The 27,323-nt window shown below is 44.4% G+C and overlaps 1 protein-coding gene across 1 annotated transcript in view; it reads right to left on the bottom strand.

Annotated features, from left to right (window-relative positions):
* Nucleotides 1-27,323, bottom strand: part of DLGAP2 (DLG associated protein 2) — an 803,365-nt gene that overhangs the window by 733,282 nt on the left and 42,760 nt on the right. Inside the window, exon 2 of the mRNA XM_090033149.1 lies at nucleotides 6,005-6,113. Coding sequence (XP_089889275.1) covers nucleotides 6,005-6,019 — 15 coding nt within the window. The 5' untranslated portion in view covers nucleotides 6,020-6,113. The remainder of the gene's footprint in view (nucleotides 1-6,004; nucleotides 6,114-27,323) is intronic.

The following is a 27,323-nucleotide window of genomic DNA, read 5'->3' as shown; positions in this document are numbered from 1 at the left end:
ACTCCAGTACTTTTTCCTGCCATGGCAGGGGGTTGGACTTGATGATCTGCTCAGGTCCCTTCTGACCCTACCAACTATGAAACTATGAGCGCAGCCCTGGCTTTCCCTGCCTCTGGTTGTTGGGCTGAGCTCCATGGAGCTGGTAGAGCCCCATGGAGCTCACTCTGATGGTGGAAGGTGGGCAGAACCGTGTAAACAGGGCTGCATTCCATCTCCTGCCACCAGGCTGAGCTCCATGGGGCTGCGGAGCCACTCGGAGCACAGCCCTAGTTCTCCGCTGCCTCCCGCCACAAAGGTGGATGACAGGAGTCTGCCGCTGCTGCCTGCGGCCAACAAAAATATCAGTCTTTCCAAGCGCTGTCCAGCACCGGTCCCAGGCAGCAGCAGTGGCCTCCTATCATCCAGTGCGTATCTGGGGACCCACAGCCACCGAGAGGAGTCTGGCACAGCCCCACAACCCTCCCAGGGGTGTGGGACCCCGGATTCATAGATTTATAGGTGCTAGGGTCAGATGGGACTTCAACAGATCATAAAGTCTGACCCCCTGCCTAGGCAGGGAAGACTGCTCGGGTTAGATGACCCTAGCCAGATACCTATCCAGCCTTCTCTTAAAGACTCCGGAAGTAGGGGAGAGGACCAAATTTTGGCCACCCCTACCATGAAGAAGTTTTTCCTGATATCTAGCCTAAATCTGTTCTGTCAGTTTGTGACCATTGTTCCTTGTTACCAAGAGGTGCTTTGGTAAACAGAGCATCTCCAATCCCTTGCTGTGTCCTCCTAATGAATTTGTAGGCAGCCATAAGATCACCTCTCAGCCTTCTCTTGCAGAGGCTGAAGAGGTCCAGGTCCCTCAGTCTCTCCTCATAGGGCTTGTCCTATTGCAGATGATTTCATCACACTGACGACTCATGTTCATTTTGGAGTCCTCTATGACTCCAAGATCCCTTTCCACTTCTGTGCTGCTGAGAGGGTCAGTTCCCAGCCAGCAGGTATGCTGGATATTTTTGTGCCCTAGGTGCAGCACTCTACACTTGTCCTTGTTGTATTCCATCCTATTGTGTACTGCCCATTTTTCTAACCTGCCTGAAATTGTTTCCTACCCTCCAGAGTGAACACTTCACCCCACAGTTTAGTATCATCTGCAACCTTGAACAGAGTACAGTTCACACCCACATCCAAGTCACTGATGAAGATATTGAAGAGTATAGGTCCAAAGACCGAACCCTGCAGGACCCCACTATCCACATCCTTCCAGCCATCTACTACCACTCTCTGGGTGCAACCACTAAGCCAATTTGCCACCCACCAGACCATGTAAACATCTATATCACAGCTTCTGAATTGATTTATGAGAATGGGATGAGATACCATATTGAAGGCCTTGCTAAAATCCAAGAAAGTGACATCCACCTCTACTCCTGCATCAAAGCATTTTGTGACCCTGCCATAAAATGAAACTAGATTGATCAGGCATGATCTACCTGCTACAAATCCATGCTGGTTTCCCTGCTGCATTATTTTTCCCACTAGACTCCCACAGTCCTTCATAACCTTTTCAAAGACCTTTCCAAGGATGGAGGTGAGACTGACTAGCCTATTATTACTTGGATACTCCTTCCTCCCCTTCTTGAAAATAGGGACCACATTGGCTCTTTTCCTGTCCTCTGGGACCTGTCCTGAGCACCATGAGCGTTCAAACAGCTGTGCCAGTGGTTTTGCTAGAACACCAGCCAATTCCTCCAGTATTCTCAGATGCAGCTCATTCGGGCCTGCTGACTTGGGATCTGCGCACTGGATGACAGGAGGCTGCCACTGATGCTGGGGCCAGTGGCAGCATCAGTCTTCCCAAGCGTTGGGTGTGGGCTGCACCCAGCGCTGGTCCCGGACAGCAGCAGCAGCCTCCTGTCATCTGGCGCAAATCCTGGCACCCACACCACTGCAAGGAGTCTGGCACAGCCCTGCAGCCTTCCCAGCGGTGCGGGACCCTGGATCTGTGCACCAGATGACAGGAGGCTGCCACATCCGTCAAGTGTCATGCGTTTTGCCTTGAACGGTTTGAGGTACAGTTTCTGGGAAACCTCTACACGTATCTCCTTGCAACTTGTGAAGTTTCATGCTTTCAGAAGGGGCTACCAAATTCCATCTGAATCAGGCAAGAAATGACAAAGTTTTAGGCATTTTCATGATTCCCCATTATAGCCTATGGGCGAAATGTCAAAACGCGTCAAAACAGCGCAATAGTTTCAACTAAATTAAATGAGACAGTGCTTTGAAACAAAACAAAATGACAAAGCGAAACACTGTCCCTTCGAAATGGCAAAGCAGATGTGGAAATGAAATGATGGTGTTTTGTATAGCCTTAGAAAATACTTAACACAAACTAACAGTCAAGAGTTAAAATCAGATAAAACAAAAAATAAAAACTGCTGTTCACTTATTGATGATGAACATAGAAGTTATAGGTAAATGAAAGTGTGATTTTAGAGGTCATTCTGTATCTATAGTCAGTTCATCCCAAGACAGACTATGTTATTCTGTAATTAAATTGGGGAACATCTAAAACAGAAAAGATGGAAATGGAATCTAGGTCAGCAAGACAAGAATGATTGGGATATCTGTGTCAAACCCCAACTCCATGCGGTGCCCAATGACTAGGGAGATGACGATTCAATTGCTCATAGGACTTGTTACTTATTAGCCAGAGCACACAGGGAGCAAACACCAGCACATTGCTCGCAACAGCTTTATTCAAAATGGAGACAGCATCAGTCAAAGGTCCCTCACAGACACACAGCCCCTGACCCAGGGGACCTGCCCTAAACATGAGTTCTTTTTACATTTTATACACCTTGGCTCATACTCATTAACATTCACTCCACCTTCATTCCTCTTCTGGTTCCACTTTATCTCCTCCTATCCCAAGCTCCACCTCTGTTTACTGTTTACTTCATTAGCATGGGATTGCCTATGCATTTCACTTATTTACATGCCCTTCTGCTAAGAGTGCATGCTTAAGGCCATGAACTTGGCTTCTCCTGGTCACTTGCTGCTTCTTTCTGGTTTCTTGTTGACTCCATCTCCAACGTTTTGCTTCTGCTTTATCTCCTGACAATAACTGGTGGGCTGCATCTTGTTCTTTTTATACCGTATATCCTACACGCTATCCCACTGTTAGGAAACTGCTTGCTTAACCATATGTAAGGTTATTTTAATTACATCCTTCTGCCTTGTGGTCAGCAGCTTTTGCTGCGACACAGAAAAAAGCCTTTATTCAGCTGTAAATCCAGTGCTCTCCAAGATCCAAATACAGTCACCCTAATGTTCTACACTAGGAAAAAAACCCTTTGAGATGGATTTCAAGGTTATCATCTCTGACTTGCATTCAATTATAATGTATTTACATTGCTAGCTTTGAAAAATGCAGTGATCTTTGTTAGTCATTTTTAATATTACTCATTATTGCATATGGTGATAGATACCTTCCTCTATGTAAGAGCATACTTCTACATGTCAGAACTTCAAGGCTCTCTAGTAACTGAATTAGTTTTAATGTTGCATGGGTAAATACTCTGCTAGCACTAATGAGCAATACTTTGCTTACAAAAGAGATCAGGAACCAAGAACCATTAAAACTAATGACACTCAACATCTCAAGTTTGGTGAGCTTAAAATATAAAGAACAGTAAAAGGCAAAGATTTTTGTGGATAATATCTTTTATTGGACTAAAGATATTAGGTACAAAAATACTTGCCACTTGCATTTTTCCTGTATCGTCATGGCTACATTACCCTAACATTACCTAAAATAAGTTTGAAGCAAGCATCTACAAAAAATAAATAGGCATGCACATATTTCCTTTTGTATACTGAAATCCTTTACATGAAATTGCTGTATCATCAAAATCCTTCCCCAAGAACATTGTTACTATCTATTGAATAACTTATTCTTACAAATTTTACTCTGTGGTATATTAAAAAACTGTTCGTGCTGCTTATTTGATATCCACCATTTGACAGGTGTGGTAATTACTTAGTAAAATTATGCTTTACTTCAGCTCTTCAAATGGATCAAGTCAATTTTTACAAATAGTGGGCGGGTGTACAGGTGCCCCTGACTGTGCAGTAACTGCTGTTAATGTGCAGTCCCAGTGGCACATGGGTCGTTTCCGACACTACTGCGCTGTAGTGTCAGTGTCACAATTTGAGCCCACCAACGTTATATCACTGTAGCGATGAGCTACATCAACTGTTGCATCTTGTGTAGACGTGCCCAGAACTTCTAAATGATGCATAATGAGTAACTACCCTCTAATATGATATTTTAAAATTAATCTATTATGGAGTTCAGGATTTCTTTACACATTGATTAGTACACAAAGGCCATATGAATACTAGCTTTAAATGGATATATGACCATACAAAAATAGGGGAATTAAGGCTGTTCTATACATAAAACACTATTTGTATTATTCAAAACACCAACAACAAAAACTTATGCCACCAGTCCTGCTTTTGGCAAACTATTTTACATTACTACGTGAACAGCATAAAATTTAGAGTCCAGGTCCTGTTACTGTTCTGAAATCAGATTACAAAAACTACTTTTTTTGTTCAAATTTTTTTAAGAAGAGTCCAAATTCTAGTGAACAAAATGGTTCTTTAATGTAATCAACCTAATTACAGTTATTAGAGTAATTGCTAAGGCAATAAAACTAATTAAAAATTAAACTCCAGAGGAACTCAGCACCTTAAAAGGGCTTTACAGCCTGGATTTACCTTTTTAAAAAGTTTCAAATTGTAGCTATGAACAAATAAAATGAACTACAGAACTACTGTAATTTTCTAAATGACTTTTCCACCCCAAACTCTCCATTATATATATATATTCTTAAACTGAAAAAGGTTGGATTGAGTATAATTAAAATCCAATATCTGATACTTCTCCCCTTTCAATTGTGAATAGTCTTGGTGAATTGCTCAGGTGAGTAAAGACTACAGGACTGACTTTCTAATAAATACCTTTCTTAGCATTTTGGAACACTCAAACTAGAATGACACTAGAGGGCACAGCTGTAATATTCTTTTTCTGATATCTGTCAACCTCAGTGCACCTCTTCAGCAACTGTAACAGGATTATTCCATATGTTAATTTGTTGCAACAATGACATGTTAGCAATAAAACTCTCTTGCAATTAAATTAATAATGTAAACTCTAGTTAGAACACATTTTAATAAAGTCTTCTGTCAATATTCAACAAACATTCAGGATACAAATGCTTCTTCTCTGGGGCCATATTCTTCCACTTCTACCCACACTGACTTCTATCCTTCTCTGGGAGTAGTCACGGTGCTGTCAGCACTACCCCATATCAGTAGGTGTGGCAGAACTAAGGCCCCATCTACAAGTTATACTTATGGTGTGATTAACCAGTGAATCATGTCTTTAAGTTGGTTTCAACTTCAATTCATTAATGACATGATAAAACAACCAACAGCCACAAAGTTATTCCACAACAAATATATAACTTTGTTATCACACCATTAATTGAGTGTGTGGTCAGATGCACCCCTGTGGCTGGGAGCCACATCAAATGAGGGGCTCCCAGCCACAGGGTATACCATTTGTGCCAGCCCCTCAGCTGACAAGGCTTGCAGAGGTCACTGCTGTGAGCCTCATCAGCTATGCAGCAGGGTCAGTGCAGAGAATGCTGCCCCACCCCTTAAGCCTCATTAGCTGGTGCAAGAGGAGCCTGGGATTGTGATCCTGGGCTCCCCCTGCACTAGCAGTAAGATGTGATGGGATGTGGCAAAACAGAAGGCATGATTGTGTGGGTCACGCATGAGATCCTATCGTGCCCTTACTTGAATGCCTAGAGGGACCCTAAATTACAGGTAATGCTATCAACCCTACGATCCCCATAGCCATTTTGCATTCTCAGTGCAATACAGAAGCAATTTCTCTACTGGAAATAAAGTCATTTGTCCTAGGAGCTTAAAACTGTACCTGAGTCGTCCCCATAATGTCTGAGCCTTGTGCACGTTGCAGGCATTCACAAGTAGCAGCAGGGGTGAACTTGCAGTGGTTACACTCGTGCTTCACTGGATGAGAAATCCTAAGATGAGGAATGAATAGAAATGGGGAAAAATATGATAAAATGCAAAAGACCCCCCACCCCCCATCAAAACAAGAAAAAGAAAGAGAGAAAGGAATTTAAATCCATGTGGTGTGCACATAAAAACAAAAATAAAACCATGGTCCCAAGCAGCATTTAATTCAATTGAGCACAGCAATGTAGCATGAAAGAAGCAAGCATAGAGAGACATATTGCACATCAAACATATTTAAAGCTCTTCCCATGGTACTTTTCCATCACGTGTTTGTAACTATGCTCAATGCTTCTTATGCTCTTTACATGAAAACTATGAACTACTAGATTAAAGACAGAATTTAGTATCTGACTCTTCTAGTATGTTGTATACTGGACACAATAGAGAGCATGCTCCCTAAAAGCTAATACAAAAATTGTTTAAAGTTATCAATGTAGTATCATATTTCACTAGTGGCTTAAAAGGTAGAACAGACAGTGTTTTCAGAAAACTTTCTGGTACATGTCCATGGGGGACCCCAAAGAGAAAAACAGCCTTGTATTTAAGAAAGAAAAGAAATTAAAGTAACTTTGTAAAATATAATTTCATGGCGCATCTACATCCTGGGCAAAATCAACAGCATCACCAGTAAGATCACATGGAAAGTTTTGTAGTGAATAAAAAATAAAACATTTAATTGCAATGGAATGATATGCTCATAAAATCCCTCTGCTACCTACACATAGGCTAACCGGATCTGGAGTAAGCTTGATGGCATAGGGCTTCTTTTCCCTCAACTGAGCCAAATGGCAGAAATTGGATGGCGTCTTGGCTTTGCTTCTCCCATGTAGTGGCTTATGTTGCTGAACCAGTCTGAGGGTGTCAGAATTTGCTGTCCTTTCAGAGCATCTCATTTCATACCACGCTCATGAAAGTTTATGCTATGTATCTTTGATTTAACTAGCCTATAAGGTGCATCTCTACCCTATCTTCTGCCAGAATTTGCTGCTGACATACACCAGTGACAAATGAATACACCATCAAAGCAAGGAAGGAGAATGAAGGGACTTGTGCCTCCAAAGGCACCATTGGTTACGAATTACATTTGAAATGATGTGGTGTACACAGCACCTACTGCCAAGGGCAGTGCCTAAAGGCATACTCTAGGCCTTAGTTCTGAAAGCAGCCCTACATTTTCCTCTACTTACATTTATAGAACCAGAACAGGAATAAAAATGACAGAGAAAAGCTAAAGCAGTAATGGTCTAGGAGTTATGCAAGAGGCAGGGATTTCTTAGAGTTATATCTTTTATTGGACCAACTTCAAGTTCAGCCTCAGACCTGAAGAAGAGTGTTTTGCATTTGAAAGCTTATCTAACTAGATGCCAACTGTGCAGTTAGTCCAATAAAAGATATCACCCTAAGTAATCTTTGCCTCTCATCATTCCTGGACTATTATGGCTACAGCAGCACTCTGACACTACTATAACATGAAAGATATTGAAATATGCTGCTTACAATGGAAAATCCACAGCCTAAAGAATGGTCATACCTAAATACGAATGTCTTGCATTCAAAAGCTTGAATAACTCTATCCAAACTATGCAGTTGATCCAATAAAATATATCACCCTAAGAAATCCCTTGCTGTAGTATTTTTAATAATAACAATGATAATGATAATACACTGGCTATGAAAATTTAAGGTCTCATCTTCCACTCTGGATGTCTTTGACATTATTTAATATAATACACAAACACAGGTGGTAAATCCAACAAATCTCCCACCCCAACAGACACCAAACAAGTAAATGTTTTTTTCCCCCATCAGAATTCTTCCTCAAAAACAGCCACTTTTCATCTCCTAAGGAAAGATGGTTCCCAAAAGAAATGTGCTCCTGTTTCACAAGTCTGCATCGATGGAAAAAGACTGAATGGTGTAGATAGGGAGGACTCCTGGTTATCAACGGTCATTACAGTGGGTCGGTTATGTTTAAATGTAAACTAAGAGTGAAAAAAAATGATAATTCAGTAATTAGGGGCCCTGGATACATAACACTCCAACAATGGTATAAATACTTTGATTTTGTACAGGAAGGTAAATTACACAGTGTTCTGGAACAGACAGTTCACCAGTCATCCCTGGTAGCAGCTGCAGAGGCGCTATTACAGACTCTCAGTACTGTGTGTTGGGGAAGCACGTAAGTGCCTGCTGGCATTGATCAAATAGCTTCTACAAAATAACCACATATATGCAATGTCTACCGTGTAAAACTTACAATGGTACTTGTTTATGGTTGCTTTTCCCAGTGATAATTCTACACCGTATTCTAATAAATTGGACTAGAATATGGTTGCACAACGTATCTGTTTCTTTTCTTACACAGGGCTTTAACACACTACATGTTCAGAGTAAAGTGCAATACAACCCTGCTGTACTTTATTTGGAATGTCTTTTGTGGCTGGCTTTCCATTTAATTGTACAATAAACTTGATGCACATGTGGGATGTTACAGATTATCATGAGATTAACACATTAATCACACAATCAGTGTAATGTCTGCCAGGAGCTACAGACAGTACTGAGCTGATGGCATGCTAGCCACCTTTTTCACTTAGGCAAATGAGGGAATAACTAAATGTAATTGTATTTAATGATAATTGAAACCATAGAAGCCACTGCTCAGGGCAGAGACCAGCCTGGCAAAGCCCAAGGAGAAACCAAGCACTGTAGCTTGAAAGGTATCAAATTGATTTACTGCAAATGCATGGGTTGGGGACATTTATGTGGTTGTAGCTGAGTTTAAGTGAAAGGAACCAGAAGGGAAAGAGACAGTGTGAGCAGCTGATAGTATGGTCCTGTGAAGGAGATGAGAGTACTCTATAGGACACAGTGGACTGGAAGGAAAGCAAGCTTGTATTTCAAAAGAAACTGCCTCCTGTTATTTGCTGTGTTCTGGGAGATAACCCACTTACTGGCAGGGCAAACCTGAAGGAGTAAGAAGACAGCACGGTGTAGGTTTTGCTATCAGTGATGAACTTATGTTATTGTGTGAAGCTTTGATTGACGTGTTCATACATAACATGACACTTTGAGTTAGACTACAGAAGTGATTCATCAACTTTGTCAGTGTCTATGTGGTGTCTAACTGCAGGCTAGTGATGAGAAGATAGACAGCTCTTATCAACCACTGGAAGAAATGATCAGCAGAATTCCACAGAAGCCATTCTAGTACTTGGAGACTTCAGTGTAAGGGTTAGGTCCAATGCTGAGATCTGGCCTGGGATTCTGGGTAGGCATGGTATTGGACGTATGAACGACAATGGTCAGACAGTTCTTGAGCTCTGTGCCAGCCAAGACTTACTGGTGATCAAAACCTTTGCTGGTAACATCAGAAGAACATCGTGGAGACACCCAAGGTCAAAGCATTGGCATCGGCTGGACTTGGTACTGATACGACATACATGCTTGAAAGAAATCCTGCGTACATGATCCTTTCAAAGTGCCGACTGTGACACAGACCACTTTCTTGAGAGCTGTACAATATCAAGCTAAGAAGAGCCACTGCAATAAACCTGCTAGACAACCTCAATTAACTTGTGCCAAACCAATGATCCTGTCAAGAAATAGCTTTTCAATAAAGAAGTAGCAAAGTCAGCCCAAACAAGCGAAACTATCCAATTCATGGGAAGTCCTGAAGACAAGTATGTACAATGAGGCAATCAAGAGTTTTGGAAAGAATACTAAGAAAAACTTCAACTGGTTTGTAGGCCATTTGGAGGTATTGCAGCCCCTTATTGAGAGAAAAACAACTGCCCTAATTACCTACAAGGCTACTCCTACTTTCCAAAACACTTATTCAAAAACCTAAGATAAGCTCATAAGGCTGTTCAAACACCTTCCAGGAGGGGTGCTCAAGAATTTTGGTTGGGTCTCTGCAACAGCATCCAACAGGCGGCTGATGCAGGTGACAGTAGATGCTCCTACAAAGCCATTAGGTTAACAAAGTACAAGACAACTCCATTGAAAGACCTGGATGGTAATATCATAACTGATAAGGGGAAGCAACTGGAGAGGTGGATTGAGCATTATGGAATTATATACTCAAGGGAGTCTGTAGTAGACTAATGTATGCTAAATGAATTGCCTGGGCCTAAAGTTATGACTTTGCTGGATGCCAAACCTACACTAAAGGAACATGAACAATAACAAAGCTTCAGGATCTGACTGCTTACCTCCTGAAATTTACAGTTGTGCAAACAAAGACTTGCTACAAAGATTACATGAGGTATTGCTACTGTGTTGGAAAAAAGAAACTCCTCTGCAAGATTTCAAGGACACTTGTTTCATCCAATTCAATAAAAACAAAGGAGACAGAAGTGACTGTAATAACCACAGAGGTTTATCTTGTCCCAACATGACGTGAGAAATCTTAAGCCATATTCTTTTACCTAGACTTCAAACATTAGCTGAGAGAATCTATCCTCAGAGCCAGGGTGGCTTCTGCTTACAAAGGTCCACCATAGATATGGTCTTCTCTGTCAGACATCCAATGTCTCCAACTATTTAGTTGGTCTAATAAAAGATACCAGATTCACCCAAAGAACCTTGTCTGCCTATGTCCTTAGACTAACATGGCTACAACCTATACCTACTGTACAAGGCTTTTATAGATTAAAAAAAAGCCTTCCTTATAGTTAGTCGATCATGGCTTTACATTGTTCTGAAGAAGCTTGGTTGTCCATCTATACTGCTAAACCTTATAAAATCCTTACGTGATGGCAAGAAGGCAACTGTAACATATGAAAAGCAAGAGTCTGACTCATTATGGGTTAGGATCGATGGAGGTCATGGAGAAAGAGATTTGGTGGTAGGGGTCTGCTACAGACCCCGACACAAAGGGGAAGAACTAGATATTGAACTCCAGAGGCAGCTCTCGGAGACCATAAAGACTAGGGAGGCGGTAGTCATGGAGGACCTAAACTACCCTGACATCTGCTGGGAGACGCAGACAGCAAATTCCCACTCTTCATGCAGGTTCCTATCCTGTGTACAGGACCTCCACCTGTCACAGGAGGTACATGGTCCCACTAGGGGGAATGCCTTACTGGACTTGGTATTGGCAACAGGGGATGACATGGAAGGGGACCTACAGATCAGTGGTTACCTAGGACAGTGACCATTAAATAATAGAATTCATCATAAGGCATAGAGTGGGTAAGGTAACTAGTAGGGTGGAAGTGCTAGACTTTAGGAAGGCTAATTTCAGCAAACTCAGGCGTTTAGTCAATGACTCACTGCACAGTAAGAGATTTGGCAAGTTGAGAGCCCAGGAAGGGTGTCTGTACCTTAAGGAAACAATCCTTTGGGCACAGAGGGAGCCGATTCTGATAAGGGGGAAAAGGGGGAAAGGGGCAAAGTGGCTTCCTTGGCTGACCAGAGAAATCCAGAGCAGCCTAAGGGCAAAAAGGGAGGCATATAAGCAGTGAAAACAGGGAGAGATTACTAAAGAGGAGTATGCCTCCTCAGCACGCAGTTGTAGGGAGACCGTTAGAAAGGCCAAAGCTACCATGGAGCTGAGGATGGCTTCCCAAGTTAGAGATAACAAAAAATTGTTTTTCAGATATATAGGGAGTAAAAGGGAAGGCCCAGGGCAGTATAGGACCACTACTGAATCGGCAAGTGCGACTGGTGACAGACAGAGAGGAAAAGGCTGAACTCCTCAATGAGTTCTTTGCCTCAGTCTTCCTAAATGAGGGGCAATATAAGTCTCACAATGGGATTGTAGAGAGGCAACAGCTGGGTGCCAGACTACCAAATGTTGACTCTGAGATGTTGCAGACACTTGGAAGGACTGGATGTGTTTAAGTCAGCCGGCCCAGATGAGCTCCATCTGAGGGTACTGAAGGCACTGGCCAATATCACTGCACAGCCACTGGCAAAATATTTGAGCACTCATGGCATATGGGACAGGTCCTGGAGGACTGGAAAAGGGCCAATGTGGTCCCTATTTTCAAGAAGGGGAGGAAGGAGGATCCAGGCCACTATAGGCCAATCAGTCTCACCTCCATCCTTGGCAAAGTCTTTGAAAAGATTATGAAGGCACATATATGTGAGAGCCCAGCAGGAAAAATTATGCTGAGGGGAAACCAGCACGGGTTCACAGCAGGTAAATTGTGCCTGACTAATCTAGTCTCTTTTTATGACCAGGTTACAAAACACCTCAACGCAGGAGTAGGGGTTGATATTGTTTACTTAGACTTCAGGAAGGTCTTCAATACGGTATCCCACCCCATACTGGTGAACAAGTAAGAGGCTGTGAATTGGATGATTACACAGTCCGGTGGGTGGCAACTTGGCTAGAGGGTCATACCCAGAGAGTGGTAGTGGATGGGTCGGTATCGACCTGGAAGGGCGTGGGCAGTGGGGTCCCGCAGGACTTGGTCCTTGGACCGATACTCTTCAATGTCTTCATCAGTGACTTGGACGCGGGAGTGAAGTGTACTCTGTCCAAGTTTGTGGATGATACAAAACTGTGGGGAGAAGTAGACACACCAGAGAGCAGAGAACAACTACAGGCAGACCTGGACAGGTTAGACAAATGGGCAGAAAACAACAGAATGCAATTTAACAAGGAGAAATGCAAAGTGCTGCACCTAGGGAGGAAAAATGTCCAGCACACCAACTGCCTAGGAAATGACCTGCCCAGTAGCACGGAAATGGAAAGGGATCTTGGAGACCTAGTGGGCTCCAAGAAGAACATGAGTTGTCAGCATGACAAAGTCATCAGAAAAGCTAACTGCACTTTATCATGCATCAGCAGATGCATGACAAACAGAACCAAGGAGGTGATACTTCCCCTCTATCGGGCACTGGTCAGATCGCAGTTGGAGTACTGCATTCAGTTTTTGGTCACAGCACTTTGAGAGGGATGTGGATAACCTGGAGAGGATCCAGAGAAGGGCCACTCGTATGGTTAAGGACTTGCAGGCCAAGCCCTATGAGGAGAGACTAGGGCACTTGGACCTCTTCAGCCTCCACAAGAGAAGGTTGAGAGGAGACCTTGTGGCTGCCTATAAATTCATCATGGGGGCACAGAAGGGAATTGGTGAGGCTCTTCTCACCAAGGAGTCCTGGGGAGTCACAAGAAATAATGGACATAAACTAGCTGAGAGCAGATTTAGACTGGACATTAGGAGGAACTTCTTCACAGTTACGGTGGCCAAGGTCTAGAATGGGCTCCCAAGGGAGGTGGTGCTCTCCCCTACCCTGGGAGTCTTTAAGATGATGTTGGATGGGCATCTGGCTGGACTCATCTGAACCCAGCACTCTTTCCTGTCTATGCAGGGGGTCAGACTTGATGATCTATTGAGGTCCCTTCCAACCCTAACATCTATGAATCTATGAATCATTCAACATCAACGTGAACAATAGAATGAAGCAGGGCTGCGTACTGGCTCCCATATTGTTTAATATTGACTTCTCATTCCTGCTTCAACACATGATGTTCAAGAGGGTGTCTGTCTCATCACTAGACATGACTGAGGACTGTTTAACATTGCAAAGTCCAGAGCTCAGATGAAAGTAAACTCATCGTAAGAGACCTGTTGTTTGCAGGTGATGCAGCCCTGTGGCTCACAGTGTTGATACTCTACAACATCTCATTACCTACTTCTCTGATTCATACAAAATAGCTGAGCTAGCAATAAGCTTGAAAAAAAGACTGTTTTCATGCACCAAGGCTCTTCGGAACCAGTTCCAGATATCACCCTAAATGTATTTATGTGGATGTTGTTTCATAGATTTCATAGATTTCATAGACATTAGGGCTAGAAGGGACCTCGGGAGATCATCGAGTCCAGCCCCCTGCCCAAAGGGCAGGAAGTCAGCTTGGGCCATAGGATCCCAGCAAGATAAGCATCCAATTTACTCTTGAAGGTGTTCAGTGTAGGTGCTTGAACCACCTCCGCTGGCAGACTGTTCCAGACCTTGGGGGCTCGGACAGTAAAAAAATTCTTCCTTATGTCCAGCCTGAAACGGTCTTGCAGGAGTTTGTGACCGTTCGACCTCGTTCCCTTGGGGCGCTCTGGTGAACAGACATTCCCTCAGATCCTGGTGGTCACCCCTGATAAACTTATAGGTGGCCATCAGATCCCCCCTGAGCCTGCGCTTTTCCAGGCTAAAGAGTCCCATGGCTCTCAGCCTGTCATCGTAAGATGTGTTTTCCTGACCTCTGATCATGCGTGTGGCTCTTCTCTGGACTCTCTCAAGCTTCTCCACATCCTTTTTGAATTGTGGAGCCCAAAACTGGACGCAGTACTCCAGCTGCGGCCTCACTAAGGCCGAGTACAAGGGGAGAATGACGTCCCGGGATTTGCTCGAGAAGCATCTATGGATGCACGCCAGCATTTTGGTCGCTTTACTAGCCACAGCATCGCATTGGAGGCTCATGTTCATCTTGTGGTCAATGATGACCCCCAAGTCTCTTTCTTCTGTAGTGCTAACCAACGTAGCACTGCTGAGCCTATAAGGGTGCTGCAGGTTTTTCCTCCCAAGGTGGAGAACCTTGCATTTTTCAGTGTTAAACACCATGAGGTTCTCGTCTGCCCATTTGCTGAGCTTGTCCAGGTCAGCCTGGATCACCCGCCTATCTTCTGGCGTGGATGCTTTGCCCCAAAGTTTGGTGTCATCGGCGAACTTTGCCGGTCCACTCCTAACTCCAATGTCCACATCGTTAACAAAGATGTTGAACAGTATGGGTCCCAGGACAGAGCCTTGAGGGACCCCACTGGTTACAGGGCACCATGATGAGTGACTGCCATCAATCACAACCCTCTGGGTCCGACCACGAAGCCAATTTCCCAGCCAGCGGATAGTGGTGGAGCCAAGGCTACAACTGGGCAGTTTGGCCAAGAGGTGATCATGGGATACCAAATCAAAAGCTTTTTTGAAGTCAAGATATATGACATCAATCTCTTCTCCCTTGTCCAGGTGATAGGTCACCTGGTCATAGAAGGAAATGAGATTGGTCAAACAAGACCTACCCGCAACAAACCTGTGCTGGCTGTCCCTTAGAATGTTAGCGTGGGCCAGTCCCTCAAGGATGGCCTCCTTAATAAACTTTTCTAAGATCTTCCCCAGGATAGAAGTCAGGCTAATGGGCCTGTAGTTAGCCGGATCCACTCTCCTCCCTTTCTTGAAGATCGGCACCACATTGGCCTTCTTCCAGTCTTCGGGCACTACACCAGAGCGCCAGGAGTTTTCAAAGATCCGTGCCAGGGGCTGGGCTATGACGCTTGCCAGCTCCTTGAGAACCCTGGGGTGCAGGTTGTCAGGGCCAGCTGACTTGAAGCTACTCAAGGTGTTCCTTCACGAGGTCAGCATTGATGAAGGGTAAGGGATTCCCCTCACCCAGATTTCCCTGTCCCATAGCAGGCATGGGCATCCCGTGTGACTGATGAAAGACTGACGCAAAGTACCTATTTAATAGGTTGGCTTTTTCCTGGGCGTCAGTTGTCAGTTGCCCCATCTGGTTTAGCAGGGGTCCAACATTGCCCTTGCTTTTCCTCCAGCTCCCCACATATCTGAAAAAGGACTTTTTGTTGTCCTTGATGCCTGAAGCTAGTTGGAGTTCAGTTGCAGCCTTGGCTTTCCTGCTTTGGTCCCTGCAGGAGCGGACCAGCGCGGAGTAATCCTCCTTGGAGGTGAATCCCGTCCTCCATCCTTTGTAGGCTTTCCTTTTTAGCCACAGTAGGTCCGCTAGGTTTCTGGAGAGCCAGGGAGGCTGCTGTGCCTTCTTGCTGCCTTTCCTCCATGTTGGAATAGATTTGGCTTGTGCACTGATGATCGCTTCCTTGAGAAGCAACCACTCTTCTTGAACTCCTATCTCCCCGGGGTCATGGTCCCTGACGGCCTGACCGACTAGCCTCTTGAGCTTGTCAAAGTCAGCTTTTCTGAAGTCAAGGACTTCTGCGTTCCTAACTGACTTGCCAGCTTTATGGCAGATGGTGAAGGTGATCAGCTCGTGGTCGCTGTCACCCAACTTCCCATCAATCACTAGGTCACCGATTAGGTCGTCCCCCGTAGCCAGTACCAGGTCAAGCAGTGCTTTGCCTCTCGTTGGCCCATAGACTTCTTGAGTCAGGTAGAGGTCATCCACGCACGAGAGAAAGCTTTGCGCCCGCTCAGATTTAGCTGAGTGATCTTCCCACGAGATGTCCGGGTAATTGAAGTCACCCATGACAACCAAGGTCCTGGAGCAAGCGTCCTCAGTCAGTTCCTGGGCGAACTCCTGGTCAAGCTCGGGACTTTGAGTGGGAAGTCTGTAGTAGACTCCCACCGTTGTGTCCCCTGTGCCGAATTCCCCACGCATTTTTACCCAGAGGGTCTCTAGCTGTCCATGCCGGTCGCCAACATCAGCTTGCAGGGACATGTAGCTTTCCTTCACATAGAGAGCTACACCTCCGCCCCTTTTGTCAATACGATCCCTCCTGTATAGGGTATAGCCCTCTATACCCGTGGTCCAGTTATGGGTAGAGTCCCACCAGGTCTCCGTTATCCCAATGACATCATATTTGTTTGCACTGAGCAGGAGGACGAGCTCATCCTGCTTGTTGCCCAGGCTCCTGGCATTAGTGTACAGCCAGGCAAGTGTGCCCTTGGGGGCTGTTGCCTTGCCCACAGATTGTGCCACGGCTGGGGCAGGGGTGGGCTCCCTTAAGTGCCCCCTTAAGTGCCTTGGCCCGCTGGCTTTGCAAGGGCCTTTCAGCGGGCCAGCAGGGGCAGTAGTCCCCGCATCCCCCAGCGGGCTTAGTTTAAAGCCCGGTGGAGCAGGTCAGCCAGCCTGGCTGAGAAGAGCCTCCTCCCCAGGGGAGAGAGGTAGAGGCCATCTCTTCCCAGCAGCTCGCTGCCACTCTCTCCAAAGAGCGGGTTGTGGTCATGGAAGCCAAAGCCTTCCCGATAACACCAGCACCGCAGTCTTTGGTTCACCTCGTGGATCCTCCTCTCCCTCCTCAGCCCATAGCCCGAGACTGGGAGGATCGAGGAAAACACCACCTGAGCTCCCAGACCCCTAAGCCCCGCTCCCAACTCCCTGTAGCGCCTCATGACCTGGCTGGGGGTGCTCCGAGCCGTGTCATTGGTGCCCACATGAATAAGGAGCATGGGGTAGTGGTCTGTGGACCGGAGGAGCTGCGGGATCCTCTCTGCTATGTCTCGGATGCGGGCCCCCGGGAAGCAGCAGACTTCCTGGGCTAAGGGGTCGGGGCAGCAGATTGCCCCCTCAGTGCCCCGCAGGATGGAGTCTCGCACAACAAACACCTTACGCTTTGTCCTGGGAAGAGTGGGGCCAGTAGCTGTGGTCGAGCCTGGGTTGCCTGCGGGAGCTGGCAACTGCGTGGGCTCTGCTGGGGCTGCAAGAGGTGCGAACCTGTTGCTAAGCTCCGGCAGGGCAGGGGCCTTGGTGCAGCGGGCCTTGGGGCCCTTGACCACCTTGGTCCATGCCCCTGACTGGGCAGAGCGGGAGGTCCCAGAGTCCTCCTTAGTCGCGGAGGGAGACAGAGCTCTCCCCTGCGGCTCCCAGGGGAGAAGGGCCTGGCAGTAGGAGTCTATCTCCTGCTCACTGTCCCTGATGGCACGCAGTCTCTGGACTGTGGCCTGGAGCTCCTCCAGCTGGCGTGCCAGAGACCCCAGTAGGGAGCAGACCCCGCAAGGGGAGGTGGCCATGGTCCTGGGCCCCAGAGCCTGAAAAAGGGACAGGCAGCCCCTGCAGCCAAGAGCCAGGGGCTCCGTCTGTGTGGAGCCCGGAACCATGGGCTCCGTCTGGGTGGCCGTCTCTGAGGTGCCCAGTGGAGGGGCCGCAGAGCCCGAGGGGACCCTCGGGGTGCGGCGCGTGCCCATCCATGTCATGCCTCTGGTAGGCTGGCTACGGCTGGGGCTGGCTATGGCTGGCGGGGGTCGCAGGCAGGGTCTCGTGCCCTCCCACGCCCTCCCCTGCGCGAACTCCGCGCTAACTGAAGCGCCTGTTTACGCAGCCTGTTCGTGCGGCTCCGGTCGCAGGGCTCCCTGGGGGGCTGGGCCAAGTAGGGGCCTGGGCGGGGGCTTGACCAATTTTTTGCTCTACTGTTACCAGCAATGTTGATCTTGATGCTGAGCTCACTAGTAGAATCTGCAAAGCAGCCAGAAACTTTGGTCTTTTGCAAGACAGAGCCTGAAACAATAACAAATCATCAACTAAAGTGAAAATCTGTATTCGAGAGACATGACATTATCTACTTTTCTATATGGCTTATAAACATGGACAACCTACGCCAAACATATCAAAAGTCTAAACAGCTTTCATGTCAGATGCATACGTAAAATTCTTCAAATAAGATGGCAAGACAGGGTGACAAATGTGAAAGTGTTAAATTGTGCTGGTATGTCTTTCATGGGAACATGGATTAGTAAGAAAAGGCTCAGGTGGTGTGATCATGTCAAGAGAATTCCAGATCACAGGATCCCAAAGAATGAGTTATACTCTGAAGCTCACAAAGGGGCTAGAAAAAGAGGCAGAACACTGTATGGATTTCAGGATGCTTGTGAAAATAAGGTAGCATCCTGTGGAATCTCTGTGGACAATTGGGAAATCAGTGCAGAATGCTGCTGTGGTTGGGGGAGTCAGCTTGCAGATGGAGCGAGGCGCTGTGAGGCCGACTGGGTCAAGTTTTGTGATGACCGACATCAGAGAAGGAAAGAAGCCGCTGCTGGGATTCAGAGCATTGCTAGTGCGTGGGCATGCCCTATCCATGGGTGGGACTGTCACTAGTGCATCAGACTTAGCAGCCACCAAACTCATCAGCATATACACCATGTTCTGTAAAGAACGATAATGCCAATTGTTCAGGGAGATATAAATTTGGGGCTGGATCTACAAAGAGGATTTAGGCATTGCAACAACTACATTTTAACACTGGAATCCTAAACATCAAGGAAAGTGTTTAGACTCCCTAAATAATGCCTGGGTAGAGTTGGATCCTGTAAAAGTTGGATTCGTGAGAGCCAACACCCTGAGTGAGGAGTTGCCTAGTGGAGCCAATAGGAAAGGCAGAGGAGAAAGCTGTATCTTAAACCCCGTTCTTATTTCATAATTTGGGTACCTACAAGAAGAGATTTCCAGCTCTGAACCCTGTCCTGAAATTAGGTACCTATGCCCTTTCTTTCAAAAACTGAGCAGGGGTAAGTCCTTTCTTTCCAAAGATGGTCACAGAAGAGCCTCTTTTTCCAATAACTCCATAAGTGACTTAGGAAGGGGTACAGGGTCTCTTTTTCTTTTACTTTTTTTGTAAGGGCTTTTTGGAATTTGTGTTGTGTTTGCTGGGGGGAAGGGAGGAGTTTGCTGTGGGTTTTTTGGAAGGGAGTGACAGTCACAGACCCTCCCTGCCCCCATTAGGAGGATGGGTGTGAGTGGAAGGTAAAGTACAGGGTACTCCTCTGGGGTTTAGGTAGGATGCTGAAAATGGGTGGGTAGGGGTGAGGTGGGAAAAGGTTGTTTGTACCTGGATGTGAGTAGTGGTTGGGAGGCATGGCTGGGATTGGTGGGAGAATTGCTTGTGTAGGGGTCTGGGCAGGGAGGTGGTAGTTGGGGGAAAGGAAATAGTTAGAGTTTTGGGTCTGTTTGGGAAATCGTCATGTGGGTTGCTTGTTCACTGTAAGCCACTGAGCCTCTTGGAGAGGGCAGAATACAAATCTAATATATCAATAAATAGAGGATTAGCCAGGGTTCACTTTTCTCCTCCCTCTTAGGGGATATAAATACACATGCTATACAATATTGTTCTCAATCCCTCCTGTTGAAGCTGTTTCACTTTATGTGAAAGAATAAAATATTCATTGGACCAGACAGAGAGAAACAAGGAGAGAGAACAAGAATGAGTATGAGTCTTTAGCTTGTGCTTAGGGGACTCACTTAGAAGAGACCCCTTGGTTCCAGTCCTTGCATCAGTTAAGTATTCACTACATACTCAATGAGCAAGGACTGGAACCCAGATCTCCCTCCTCCCAAAACCTAAACACTAAAGTGAATGTCAATTTTACTTTTGCTTTCTCCATAAACCACGAAATATTTACTTTTCATCCAAAATGTCACAATTTCAACCAGGGGTGATTAAGAATGTACTCACTCCCCTCTCCAACTACACATAACCTGGTTGTGTCTACACGTGCACTTTAATACACAATAGCTTATTATACTGCATATTAAAGTATCATGTACAAACTGTGATATTACACTAATGCACAGCAAATTAGGCTACTGTGCATTAAGTATCACTTAAAAACCACGCACATCTGTTACTGTGCATTAAGGCAGCCTAATGCACATTTGTTTAATACCTCACATTGGAGGTACTAACTTTAATGTGCATTAGGAATTCACATGTAGATATGGCTTTGGATGCAAATTACAAGATTCCTTTAAATAAAAAAGGGGCATCTAAGTCTCCCACTTTGGTAAGTGCTCTAACCACTAAGATGTGGGACATGGGCCTGTCACTATCATCACCTCCTTTGGTGGCTGTACTTTTTACTGATCCTGAACCATTAAGAGAATGCCTGTAAGACCAGACCCCACTGAAAGGATAAGTCAAGAACTCCTATTTTCTAAATAATAAGGGAGTTAATGTGGCACCAGGCTGTGGTGTTTCTAGACCTGGCCAGACAGAAATTTAGGTTGCCATGGAACTCCATTGACAGAGACAAAGACCCCTATGGACCTTAGATATCACCTGAATGGCAATACTGAGGGTTTACATTTTGAAGGTAGAAATTAAGAACCATCTCTGTAGATTTGGCCGTTTCACACATTCTTTGCAGGACTGCATAAAAGAAATAGCTGAATTGTATCAGTACTTTTTCTTCTAATGAAAACACCCCAGCAGTTGCCCAAATACTGGTGAATTGCTTGGGCCAAGGGACTCCATTACTTAGGTGCCTAAATATCTTTAAGAATATGAACTCTTAGCTCTTTCGTTTGGTTTCCCATCTGTAGAGTGAGGATATTAACTCCCTTGCTCACAGAGATCCTGTGAGGAGAAATGCATTAAAGATGGTAGACATCCTGATGCCACATTAATAGAAGGCCAAAAAATACCATAGGTATGTGCAAGTACATTTAAATTGCAGACAAGATGTTTGCTTTGAATCACAGTAAAAATAAATGTTTACTTATCAAAAAAGGAAATTAGTAATATTTAACACCAGTGGCATGATTTCATTGAAAAGCAGTGGTATATTTTTTATATGTGCTTTGAAAACAAAAAAAATTAAGCTTGCCTTTGCCTGATAGCATTAAACATTACATTGCAGCTCATCTTCCATCACCCTAATTAATGTTCCACACATACCATGTCATTTGTATTATGTGGGAGGTTTTTTCCCCTAGACACTTGAACCCACACACTCTAGCCCAGGTCCTTAATTAGTATAAATAAGCACATAACAGATCCCATCATAACAGCTGAGACTCTAGTCTCCAACTGAAAACAAGAGTTCAACAGCATAGGATAATGTTACAGGTGAGCTCCCTCAGTATTTTAACTCAAATTCATGTCAAATATGAACATATTAATAGACACCAACCTCTGTGTGGTACACAAAAGACCCAACCTCTGTGTGGTATACAATTACCAAGATATCACAAACTGTACTATCTACATTCACTTGGTTCAAAGCATTTTGGGGGAAAGAACTGTTGGGTGCCTATACACATGCTCAGGGATGGGGAGAGGCCATTTTAAAGTGGTTCCCCGACACCTGATCTAATTAAAATGGCTCACCATCATGTGTATTAAGGTCATGGATAATTAAAATGGCTGTGGGGGCACTTTAATTAAAGCTCATTTGATGAGTTCTCCCACCACCATTTTAAAATGTAGGAGGGCTTAATACATATGACAGTGAAGCAATGCTGGAGCATTCCAATTAGAACACAAACCAGCACATCTACAGGCAGCCCTTGAGACTACAATGTGATTTTTCTCAAAAACAAGAACAGTGAAACTGGAAAAAATCAATGGTAACTTTGCATTATAAACTTCATTCCACCCAAATACGCTTATTCTGCTCTTCCATCAACAACATAGAACTGAAAAACAAAGAGGTAAACTTATAATTCATTCCTAATCAAGCAGGAATAGGTATGGACTTGAACTACACATGAATGCAAAGAATAAGAACTGATGTGGTACCTGTGATGGTCCAGACATTTGAGAGGCAAGGACTATAATGATGTACATTCTGTTCATCAAACCTGACAAAGAATATCTTGCATCCAAAACCTCATCTAACTTTTTCCCAAATATACCATTGTTCCAATAAAAAATATCACCCTAAGAAATCCTTGCCTCTTGAGAATAAGAAATCACACTTAAACCTCTCTGCAGGCTGTGCAAATGTGGAGATAGGTCCATGGGGCTAACCAGGTAATGCACGTCTTCTTACTCAGACCTGCCAACATCTTCAAACAACAAATAGTATATTTCAGTTAAATACCGTCCATAAAAATAATCATAAAAGTGAATAGATTGCATAAACATGCCTAGAAATAGACAAGGAGAACAAGAAACCAGTAGTTACCAAAAGTACTGTTTTTCTCCCAACGAAGCATTTCATTCTTCTTTTCCTATATCAGCACCAACATTGTAAGTATGGCTGAAATCAGTCTGAGATAAACCCGGTTGAATGTAGTGTCATACTTAACTGATTTGGCTAAAACCAGTTTATGCAATGTCTACCCTGGACTCTGCTGGTTTAAATTAAATCAGACTCCTCCAGCATCCAGGCATGCTCTCTGGGCTGGGCAGGGCTCTCAGCTCCAGAGCAGATCTGGCCCCTCCCCTCTGCTCCCTGACTGTAGGTCAGGTAGTCTCTGAAGGCATCTGCCTGGCTTCTGTTTGCCTCCTCCCCACCCCACTCTCTGCTAATCAGGCATTCCCCCATACCTCACAGATAACTCTCAGGTTTAGCTAGCAGACCACATGCTGGCTCCTTCCGAGCTGTGGCACATGGGACAAAGGCAGAATCAATAGATAGCTGGTAATGTCCCTCTGTTGTTTTCCTAATGGGTTAATAAACACTGAGTTAGGGGTGTTAATCATTCCCTGCCGGGCTGGTCAGGAGTGGGGGGGTGCACCCCCCCCCCAATCAGTGTCCTGCCAGGGCTTGGCCACACACCCCTCAGCTCAGCCCTGTGAAAGGGCAGGAAGGGCTGCTCTAGCACCCCCTGGCTTCTAATCTGAGCCACTGTAGGCATGTGCCTGAATTTCTGGGATGTCTATCTGGTTACAAAAGTGAACAAGGCCTAGCCAGGTTAAACTAACCTGCAAAGATTGAATCAATTTAGGTTCAGGCTTTTTGAATGTCTGCCCCTAGCCATAAACTTCATTGTTAAGAATGAAAAAGCTTTGGAAACAGCAACCTACCACACACAGTCACTTGTAGTAACCCTGGGGCCCTTCAAGAGATCACTGTGCTCGGTAGGATCCTTTATTTTCCAAATTTCCAAACTGGTGTGGAAGATATTTCCCCACTTGTTTTCTCCCCCCACCCCATCTCCCTTTTTTCCCCCTCCTGCCCCATCAAACTGAGACAGAACAGCATAAAGACACATGACTGGAGTTGTATACTTGATACTGAGTGTGTTGGGGAATCCCTGGTACTTGATCACTAGTGGGCTATTGTACTGAGAAGTACTCACTAAGCTTCCTGAGCTGAGACTGGCTGGTCCTCAGCACAGAAGGACCCCTAGCAAAGCCTGAAAGCTAACAGAGCAGGCAAGCTGGTACACTCCCTCCATGAAGTATGTCAGGGACTAATGGAAAAAAGGGTGGACTTCTAGCTCCACTCCTTACTCCCAGTACAACAAAAGGCTGGTAACAAATTGCTCTTTTCCTGAAACAAGGCTGTATCTGCTGTATAATGTGTCCTTGTATTCCTAGGATCATGCACCTTATATACCACCCCTTGCTTAGGAATGTCCCTCAAGCCAATGTCTGGTACATACCAACTGGCTGAGAAACACTGAATAATTGTTTAGCTGGATGACCTGCTTTTAATATCCAGACAATGTAGCATGTCAATCAAAGAGTATCCACCTGTACATCATTACAAAAGACTCTTCATTATCAAGAGACTTAAACAAAAAGATTTCTAATGCCATAGGGCCTTACTCTCATATACAGTAAGGCAAAGTCCACAAAAAGATTTAGACATCTACATCCTACCTAATGCTCACTTTAGGTACCCAACTCTAAAATTGTGATTCTCAGCATTTTCCCTCCTCCCCCACTCCTGCTACTGACCCCAGGACGTGGCTAAAATATTTTTGTGAACTTCAGCTTTCTACATTAAAATTCCTCAGACACCTAAAGTTCTGCTGCAGTATATGCCCAGAAGCATTGCAGCCTTGACAGAGCTGAGCGTCTTACAGACTCAGCTGTCATGATTCACAGGCTAGACTTTCTTTTGCCTGTCTTGCCTGAGGGGCTTTATGCATTAGGCATGCTTAGACCATGCCTAACAAATCAGGTTCTGCACCAAACGTGGCAGCTGCCACCATTCAAAATGAAGCTGAAGGAGGAAGCAGTACTGCTGCCACCATTTTATATGAGAGATACCTAGTTAGAGCATTCATCTAAACTATGGGATACTTCAGTTCAATTATTTCCTCTACCTGAGTTCAGTTCTTCATCTCAGAACTGTATGTACCACCTCACAAGAGAGTGTCCTAACCTGGAGGGTATTCTAACGTATGGAAGATTGCTTGATTTTGCTTGGAATAACTAGGTCAGAAAGAATACATTTCTAGTTTTGTCAGTTAGGTTACATACATAGGAAGAGGAATGTTACCAAATGACATATTTGTTTCACATAAAATACAAAAGTGGTCTTTGGAGCAGGGACTTGTGGTCTTTGGAAAGATGATGTATACCTCATCTTATGAGAGTCCTAGTCACCAGTATGGCCCACCAGCCAGACCCAGGCCATAAAACAACTGTATCTGGCCCCAGAGCTTGGCAGCATTTGGCAACAGGGGGATTTGGCAGCATCTGGTGCCAGGGGGCTTTGCCTACTCCAAGGTTGGGAGCTTTGGCCATGCCACAGCCAGGTGGCAGGAGGAAGTGGTGGCAGCAGCAGAAGCAGTGGCTAGCTGCGTCCTATTGCCAGTCTGTCTCAGGCCTTAAGCCAGGTCATCCTCAAAACATGGACAAGCATAAACCTGATGATATGGGGAGTTCCCAGACAGGTGAGAGATGTGGATCTGAATGTCTTAAGACAAACTGCAGAATTGCCCCAAGTCTCTTACAGCCTGATTGGGTATTCTAGCCGCTACTTTATTTTGAAAGCAGTATTTGATTCTTGAAGGAAAGGGCTTGAGCACCTATTTTCTAGCAATGTACACTCTGAACAGAAAGGAATGCCATGTTAAGTAAGGCACCTAAATCTTGTAGAAAGAGAACTAATACACTCAACATTTCCTTTAGGTGGCTTTCAATGGTTGCACACTTAATTCCTGACTTTAGGGTGCTCCCAGTTCAGCATGTGGACTGTTCGGAATCCCATTCTGAGGCACCTAATTGTCCCCAAATATTGTTCTAGGAATTTAGACTCCTATCTCAGGACTGAGATTTCTGCTATGAGGGCTAGCCACCTCACAGGCTTTTTGTGGCTTTAGCTCCTAAGATCCTTCACAGGGTTCTGGCAGTAAGAGGGCATAAAGTGTCCTTAGTATAAAGGAGAATATGACTCATTGTACCTTGATTATAAACTTATTATTGTCTGGATCAAAAAATAAGTACCTTACCCATGATGTGGCATCACAATGTAGAAACACAGTAATGTATGACAGACACTGCCTTTCAGTATTCCTAACATTTCTTAAAATGAGTGTTCTTTCAAATTACAGACAGCTGAATCAAAACTAAATACTTCTTCAGACAGTCATCAAAGCTTTTGCATGAAACTATGAATCAAAGAATTCAGTGAATAATGTATAAATGCTTTGGTTGGTACTATACCCCCTGATGATTCAGAAAAATAGAGATGCAGTACTACAGGGTCACTTGGTTGAGGTTCCTTTTGAAGTCTAATAGCTAAAGGATATATAAAAACTTAGATAAATGTAACCCAGAAAGAAGTCAATGCTAAAAGATCCATCAACAAAATATGTTTCTATTACTCTAAGCTAATTGCTTACTTCACTTTGTACTTAAATGCAACTTAAGGAATTTTAAACATAAAGCATGAAATACATGAGATAAAAGGAAATATGAAGCATCTTAACACAAGATAAAGCTTCACAACCGGCAGCTTCAACGTAAGGATTATATGTCTTTCTGATTAAACTTTTTACATGATAGGAACCTCATTTTCAGAACCTATGTAAACATGCATTTCAATATCTATGCACAAAATGCATACGCAAATGGAAAAAACATGGCACAGTGGAACGTAAAAAAGGAAGAAGGAATGGAAGAGTAACACTTAAAAGATAAAGTAATATTCTTTATTTGATTAATTTTCTCATGTAAAGTTTGTTCAATAAGAGATATTATCTAACCTCTCAAACTTTGATTTTCACCTATTCTATGGACCATCATAGCTGTAACAGCAGCATTAAAACATTAACAGGATATGAAAGTCAGGCCTCCTTTTCTTATAAGATCCTGGACACCACCACAAATGCTTGATTTTTCTTTACTTATTATTGATGAAGCAAACAGTACTGCATTTTCATAGTATTCCCACTACTGGCTGTAGAAAACACTTTTTGGCCTTATTCTGTTCTATTAGATGTCTAAATGGACTTAGGTGCCTAAGTATGACTCTGTTCTATGCACCTGAATTGCACTGATGTATCTACTTTGTAAAAAACTGCTATTTTACCTTTAAGGCTGTCACAAAAAAGCAGCGAGGAAGAGTATCCACCAACCTTTTGCACTGTTTTTTTTTCAGGGACTTTAACAAGGTGGAAGAGAATCGCACTTAAGTGCCCAAGTCATTTATGTGCCTAACAGGTGGAACAGAATCTAGCCCCTTGTCTGTCTGTCTAGCTGTATTCACCTAGAGGCTGAATCAATATAAAGCAGCACAAGATTACCCGAATAAGAAACATAAGGAATATTATCGAATGGAGAGAGAGGAAGGAACAAAACTGACTGTGAACTGCTACTGTAGAAAGCAATAGTTATCCATGTCAGTAC

Source organism: Crocodylus siamensis, chromosome 1 (assembly GCF_052110815.1).
Source record: "Crocodylus siamensis isolate JL-2025a chromosome 1, ASM5211081v1, whole genome shotgun sequence".
Classification (NCBI taxonomy): domain Eukaryota; kingdom Metazoa; phylum Chordata; order Crocodylia; family Crocodylidae; genus Crocodylus; species Crocodylus siamensis.
The sequence above is the reverse complement of the archived record's forward strand: the minus strand, read 5'-3'. Positions and strand labels throughout refer to the sequence as shown.